The following is an 8,098-nucleotide window of genomic DNA, read 5'->3' on the forward strand; positions in this document are numbered from 1 at the left end:
GGAAGGAAGAAAGGAAAAGTTTATAGGCAGCACATCACCATCTAATAGCCTCTTTGGGTTATTTGTAGGACACAGCCCTTCAGCCTTTCTAGGTTAAGTCCAAAACGATCTTGGGCAAGACACTCTCTCTCTCCTAAGCATGTTTCATCAGCTTTAAAAAGGCCTTAATAATTCCTACTTCATGCCTCTTAATAAGTGAACAGATTTAAGCAAAAGTCTAAACTGTAAAATATACAAATATTTGGAGATTTTTTTAAATTTAAGATAAAGAATAATTTGATAATATAAAAGAAAGTCAAAACGATTAACTGGAAGATTGTTTCAGTTTCATGGGGGGGCGGGGTAATGAGATTACAGATTAAAATGGCAAGAAGACTGGATAGCTAGGGTTTGTTTTTCAATTGGGGAAAGTGTTTATGGTTTGGGTAAGTTGAGAAAAATAAAGATTAAAAAAAAATGAAAGATGATTCCATGGAAAAAATAGGGAGGGTAGTCAGTTTTCTTCTGGACTTGATGAGATTAAAAGAGATGGCAAGATATTTAAACTAAAGAAGACTATGCCAGCCGTCTCGCAGCTAGGAAGGGTACACAGGACAGATGCCAATAAGGATGGCAGAGGGAAAGCCACCAAAGCCCAGGTCTTTGAGTCACTGAATAACCAACTGGAGACTGAGCTCGTTTTCATCGTGTATTTTATTCCTTGCAGCCCAAACCGTCCTAAGCTAGAGAATAGCAAAGTTGAATTAAGCGAAACCTACACAGTCTTGGTGAAATAACTAAAATGATTGTAGATATTTTGAGTTCGTTTATAATTCTTTGAGAAGGAATATTTCTTTATAATAATTCTTTCTAATAATTTGAGAAGGAATATTTCTTTAAATTGCTTACTTCAAATTTTACCCCTTTGGAGACACAAAAATTTATATTGTTTAAAGAGTAACACCAGCAGTGGAAAAAAACATAAGATAATAATTTATTTAATAAATTAAATAAAACATTAGAGTTAAATTAAAAGATTACTGATGTGTTTTTAAATCACGATGTAAGATTTACATATATAGTTTGTCAAAGCACTGGGAATACTAACCAAAATGAAAACCTAGAAAATAAAAAAAAAAAAAATTATTTACTTTAAAAAGCACTTATTTTGTCTTGAAATGGGGTATTACGGCCTGAGAACAAATGAGCTATTGCAGTTTTAGATATGAGTTATTAGAAAAAATATTTCATTTTTATGAGGATGATCCACTTTTATAAAATCCTATACAAAGTTTAAATATATGAAAAGATGGATTAGACCATGCTTATTATGTGCCAGGTATTCCTAATGCTCAAAACAAAAAAAAAAAATGTAATTATCACCACTTTCCAGATGAGAAAACTGAGACAGAGTAGTGAGGTAACCTGCCCAACAATTAACAGAATTTACATCCAGGCAATCTGACACCATACACACTCCAGATGAGAACTAAGTGGGTTTATATGTAGTGTAAGTGCCTGACAATAAGCTTTTTTTATGTAGTGAAAATACTTGCCACTAAGCTTTTGACGGCCTAGGCAGGCATCCACTTCAGATGTCATCCATCTTGAATGGACATATTGCCAGCTGCAGGAAACAGCTACTCCCTAAACTAGATAAAGAGCCAGGCCTCTCCCACCCATGATGAACCTTTTAGAAAACCCCGTCTGATCTAGATAACTAACCTTTTGAGTAACCCCACTTTTCACTTCCTGCACACTAATTCTCACTCTTCTGTTTTAAATTCACCAAGGAAGAGTGAACCCACAAAATGCCAGGTACCCCACCCTCAACTCTTCACAAAGACAGAAGCCCAGGTTCACACTCCCTTCCTCTCTCTACTCATGGCCTGCCGTGTGGTCCTTGGCGTTGCTCTGTGCTCTCCAGGACTTAAGAGTAATAAACACTATTTTTTTCCAAATTCCCTGATGGTGGTTTCTGAGGTGTCTTGCAATCTTTAAGAAACACGAGCGCCAGTCCAGCCACAACATCGGCTCCGGATGGGAGAATGTCCGTGGGGCCCACCCAAGTAGTCCCAGGGGACTGCCTCCTGCATTCCCAGCCAATAGCATCGCTCTCCATAGGCTGAGACTGACACAAAACAGTACAGGCTAGCGTTTCTTACAATCTTAAATATTTTAACACTTTTTTTTTTTAAGTAGGTTGGGATATCTATACACCTTCATAAATATTTTCTAAGGAGAGAATCCCTCGATACATAAAAATTAGAGGAACAAGCCATTTTCCGGCCAAAGGCTCCCTACACCTAAATTGGTCTGTAAGACGTAGGGTGAGCGCCACAACCATGCACTGGCTCACTCTTTTGCGAGATGGGACAAAACGGTATCACCACTTCTCCTAAAGTCATCAAAGAGTTAGAGAGGAGTCAGTGCCCAGCACCGCTTTAGAGTTTTAAAAGAAATGGCTAAATTTGGGCCCGGTTTCCTCTCATTCAAGCTCCCCTTGACTTCACCACCTCTGAACTTCCTCTTCCCAGCAACTGCACTGGTTTTGTTTATTTTGCTTTTGTTTTCTTTTCTCTTCTTGAGAGCTAGACACCCATAGGTGATCTGAGAGGTGATTCTCATCCCAAACCTTCCTACTGGTAGATCCGAGACTCTCCTCCCATAATTAAGCCTTGTTCACTCGAGAACGTCGTGTAACGGAATGCAGCCTCTGAGTTCGAAACCAGCTTCCCCACCTAACGTCTGGACACCCTTGGTAAATTATTTAACTTCCCTGTGACTCACCTTCCTCCTTTGAAAACTGGGACTCTTATCTGCTTAGTAACAGTTGCTAGGAGGATCAAATATGATAATTTACATTCGTGATTGGGCAATGACTGGCACGTTAACTACTATTTTTATTATTAACTACTGGCACATTAACTACTATTTTTATTATTAAGAAAACGATTCTATAAAAATATTCATGTGTTCTCTTGCTCTGGATTCAGGCATCGCTGGTTTTATCTTGTGCTTTATCTTTTAACATTAATTTTTCATATGCATTGTGGCACTTTTACATTGAACTTTTACACTTTTATATAGATCTGTTAAAAAAAACAACAACAACTTTTTTTAGCATTTCAGCTGCAATCAGGTTGGCGTTTGAGGATTTTCCCTGATATCTCAATTGTTTTCTATGTAGATTTTTAAATTCAAAAAGTCCAAATGTCTATTCCGTTTAACTTTTCTTTCTAGATAAACCTGCCTACATTTTTTTCAGCCCACTAGGAATCCGAAATACATTTGCTATTAAATGAGATCCATTTTATTTTCCCTATATACACTGCTCCAATTTTATTCAATGAGGCTCCTCAATATTTGGGGGGTAGGGGAGACATATTCTTGAATGTTAGAGAAGAAAGATTAAGCTTCTCTTCCAAAACTGGCTTTCTCATTCTTAGCTACAAAAAGTAAAATAACTAAGTAGTAAAACTTCTAATCAAATTCCTAACATCCATGTCCCCATAAAACCATATAGCATAAACATAGATGTATAATTCATAAAGAATTTTCTCCAAAAACTTTATTCAACAAAAATTATAATAATATCTTTCAAAGTAGAATCTAGGAGACACATTGCTAAATTACTCTGATTTTATCAATCTCATGATGCTGTTAGAAAATAAAACAAAATAGAAATAACCAGTGACATTTGCCAAACATTATGCTGCTTCCTGTCATCTCCATCAAATAATATCACAAAATGATATAACTTCATCAGTTTTAATGGTCATATCTGTGAACTCAAGAACAGTGTGCAAATAGTTGACTTGTGGGAAAAGAGAAAACATCAGAAATAGCAAAATAGCTTGCTTGCTCTCTGCGACGCTCCTGGTCTTGTTCCCGTTGCTAGCAAGTTCTCATACTGACTGGTTTTCTTCAGTCAACGCCATATCCTACAGGTATTATCCTTGCTGCCTATTAGGACAAATTTCGTAAAGTTATTTTTCTTTATTTTATTCCCTCTCTCTTTCTACAAGTTGTCATTTTCTGGGTCATCGATAATCATCAATGTGTCAAATGTGTTAGATTCTCAGCGCCCAGCTTTGAAGTCCCTGAGGCCACTCAGCTCAGGCGCTTCTTTGAGTAGAAATCTTTTTTTGTCTGTTTCTGTTTTGCACGATTCCTGTTAGTCCTAAATTGGGCACGTTCATGTGCTACTCGCACTGGCATGACCCGTGGCATTGTAGAAATGACGAGGGCCTGAGACTGCAACCACATCAGCTATCCCATCCCCTCTGCTTATTCCTTCTGCCCGCTCCTCAGTCATCGCCACCAGGTGGAAATACAGTGAACTTGAACATCTCCAGGTCTAGGAGTTAGCTTGTGAGCAGACATCACATTCCGCCTTGAAACATATCAAAATGTCAATAGATTTTTCTCATCGTCAGTCAAAATGTGAAATTGGCATTCTCCCCCACTCCCTACTGCTATGACAGATACTCTTCCAGAGCAGCCTTGAAGAGCCCTTCCCCGAGGGTCACCATTCACTTTCTGTCTGTGGTAATGACAGCCCTGGCGTGGCTCACTTCAGAGGCCAGGCACGTAACATCGGTGCAAAGCCTGTAAAAACTGCACATTCCACCAAAACGTGCCTTATGCATTTTTTAAAAATGTAATGGCCATACTGGTCAGTTTTGGCCAGTTTTGATTTTCAACCCAGCCTCAGGCATGAAGAAATGCATGATGGACACTGGGGTTGGCCAAGAAAATAAGGCAGATCGATTCAAGCAAAGTAATGGCTCTGCCACTGGCAAAGCAGAAGCATCACACCTGTTCTAATAAGCTCTGTCATCCAGTGGGCCAGTATTTAGCACCTTGAGGCTTTGGGATACACTAAGCGAATTAATAATATCTTAAAAGAGCTCAGGAATTTAAGTGTTAGCACTAAAACAAGGCACAGACAACTAATACTCCTTCCCTAAGCTCTCCAGCGTCTTCGTGAAAACTGGTCGAGGAGACGGGTATTGCACAGCTGGCTTAATATGAAAGACATGCACTAGGAAAGGCTGGTCCTCTGCCCACCTAGCCCGCCTCCCTCTTCCTACTCAGCAGCAGCTTCCTGCAGGAGCATCCTGTGGCTTCTATCACCGTCTCCCACCTCGTCCCCTGTCATAGGAAAGAATTTGACATTGTGTCCACAAAAAAAAAAAAAAAAAATGTGTGGCTTATTATGGTATTGTTTTAGGAGTAGCTACATTTTAGTAACACTTGAAAATCATAAACCCAAAGAATCTATAATTTTAGAACTTACCTATAATTACATAGAAAGAGGATGTTTTAGGGAAAAGGGGGAGATTATTCTCAGCATCCTTGAAGCTATATGACCATGAAGCTAAGCAGCCAGTATACAGAATCAGCCTTGTACATTTAACTTTGAACATATTAAATCCGTTAAGCAATGTTTTAATTTACCCAACACAATGGGAATCACTGAGAGTGAGCACACTAGGTCTCCTGGGACCTCTTGGTCATCCCGGCCACATGCCGTTGTAGCACCCATCCCTCGCCAAGGCCTCCTCCACAGGCACCGCACTAACATTGTACCATATTCTTGTCATTTCTCTCCCCTTTCTGTAACCTAAATTAACCTAGTCTCAATCCAGGTCTTATAAAAAAGCAGTGTGGCTAATATGATTCATCCACAATTAAACTGTTAAAGATTGAAAAATGTTCAATACATGTTCTCTTCCCTAAATTTCAGTATGTTAGTAAGGGACATCCAAGGGAAAAAAAACAACATAGTTTAAAGAATGAATCTCTAATAGATTATAAACCTAACTGTGGAGAACCGGGGTCCTGACTTGTTTTAGTTACCAACACTTAACTGACATCGGCTAAATATTAACCATTAAACACATGATGGGGAAACGTAGTAACCAGCAAGGCAGGCTGCAGAATTCTTACTTCATCTAGGGTAAAATTCAGAATTTACGGAGCATTATCGTCAGTAGTTGAGCTCACTTCCCTGGTTCTGCAATGCAGATACAATTAAATAGAAGATATCGAACCCACCAAGACGACCCACGGGCCTTGGAAGAGGGGCAGGGGACGGATGTGAACACCTTTTGGCATTCAGCTTGGGAACTGAGCCAGTTTCAAACGGAAACCAAGCCTATGGTGCTTCTTTCTCCCCTACCTGTAATGATTATGTTGCCGCTATAGTTAAAAGCACACGAAAAGATTTCATCCGTGTGCCCTTCAAGCACCTGGAGGCATTGACCAGTCTGAGCATCCCAGAGTCTCGCCGTTTTGTCAGAGCTGCCCGTTAGAAGACGGGTCCCTTGGGGGTTGAAAGAAATCTACAAAAGAGTGAAAAAACCATCATGGGTTCATATAACGATGCCCAGTATGTTTTTAATTTAATCAGGACATTACTAAGCACCTGTCACCTTCCCAGTCTGATATTTATTGTTGCATGGAACAGTTCTTTCACAATGGAAAAAGTATTACAGGGACTAATACCTGCAAATTAAAATCTAGGCAGAAAGATTTAATTGCCTGTCCCCTTTGGATAAAGACCAGACACCCTTATAATTTGAGTAATTTCCCTCCCAGCTGCTTTCCAAAGACTCGTGATGCCTTTCTCCTCGCAAACACAGAGGCAAGGCCCTGCTGTGGATGAGAACACACGTCAGGCTTCCTCCTTCCCAAGCCCTGATGCCACCTCTGCAACCCAGCTTTGTGCAATCAAAAGCACACAGGTCCTCCTTCGATCTGGGCCGCAGAATGGGTGAACATCGGGGCCTACGGGAGAGGACTTTCTGTCTATCGCTACTCAAAGTACAACACTTTCCATAAATGTCCCGAGGGTCTCTGACGTGCCGGGCATTATCAAACGGTATCTGAGCAGCAGGCAAAGAAAACTGTTGGTCCTCCATTCCTTCGGGTGCGATGCTCACAACCCTCTCCACATTATCAGGCGACAATGATTTGTACCATCTCCTCCATGACCAAAGGTTTGATGAAGGCAGAGCCACGTCTTTTTTTTCATCACCGTGTCACCAGTGCCGGGAGCAATGCCCATCACAGTGGAAGCTCTCAAAAAGCATTTGCTGAACGAACGAACCCTTTGCTTGGCACGCCATGGAAATGCCATTACTGAGTGGCAATTCAATAAGTAATATGTCAATCACGTAAGCATAAAATGCAAAAATACAGACTCTGAGAACTCTTTATAGTCACATACTCACAAAAACAGATGCACAATTGTTGAGTGAGACACACCAGACATGTCAAAACCAGACACTCGGATACATGACCAGGGCTCTCTCCTCAGCTTGCCTCCCATGTTCACACCACCTCCATCCCCGTTTCTGCCAACCTATGGAAAGGATATGCTCTGTGCTGCCTGGGAGACCAGGCCTGAGGGGCTGGCAAAGCCACCAACAGCACGGTCCAGATAGAGTCTTCAGAGACATGAAACCATGGAGAATATTTTACAGAGACAGAGCAAATCTGCTCTCAGGTGTGAGACCAAGGAACCGGTCTGAGCTGGGGGTACGGGAGTGAGAGTCATCAAGCCCCAGCCTTCTTCAAAATTTTCCAAGGACACGACTAAGCCTCAGATCACTGACTGGATAGCGCTGCTCTGTGAATAAGCTTTTGGGAGACGTTTATACAAAATTCTAAGCTACGGCTTTGGAGTTTCAAAATAGGTCGTTTTCAATTTTGTTGAGTGTTAAATATTTCCATGAAATACTTCCTCAGTTGCATCTAATTTAGAAAACGCTTGATATACTTGCCACACGGCATGTCTTTTTGCATAATATAAAATTGTGTGTCTACTAGAACTAGGAAAAGCACTTCGTAAGCTTTTAAGTAGCTTTCGTAAGTATTTTCAGCTAAGTGAATCTTTTGCTGATGGCTGAGGAGAATGTTGTTTACAGTTTTTGAAAGGTTTTAGAAATCATTTATTATGCTGAGTTTGAGGATACACTTAAAAATAAAGTCTTTAGGTAACTGATTTCTAGAAAGAATGAGATAATTGGACAAACCTTTGTACCTTAGTGCCAATGCACCTATTTATATTAAACATACTGTCTATTTTTTGACAGTAAATAAATTGCTC

General features: G+C 40.2%; 1 protein-coding gene across 2 annotated transcripts in view; it reads right to left on the reverse strand.

The window, feature by feature from the left end:
• Nucleotides 1–3,539: 3,539 nt before the first annotated feature.
• Nucleotides 3,540–8,098, reverse strand: part of DAW1 (dynein assembly factor with WD repeats 1) — a 38,222-nt gene continuing 33,663 nt past the window's right edge. For both annotated transcript variants that reach the window (XM_011364053.1, XM_011364054.2), the window contains 2 exons: nt 6,167–6,329; nt 3,540–3,945 (listed from right to left, as the gene is read on the reverse strand). In XM_011364053.1, the coding sequence (XP_011362355.1) occupies nt 3,911–3,945; nt 6,167–6,329 (198 nt within the window). In that variant the 3' untranslated portion in view covers nt 3,540–3,910. The remainder of the gene's footprint in view (nt 3,946–6,166; nt 6,330–8,098) is intronic.

Source organism: Pteropus vampyrus, unplaced genomic scaffold (assembly GCF_000151845.1).
Source record: "Pteropus vampyrus isolate Shadow unplaced genomic scaffold, Pvam_2.0 Scaffold93, whole genome shotgun sequence".
Taxonomy (NCBI): Eukaryota; Metazoa; Chordata; class Mammalia; order Chiroptera; family Pteropodidae; genus Pteropus; species Pteropus vampyrus.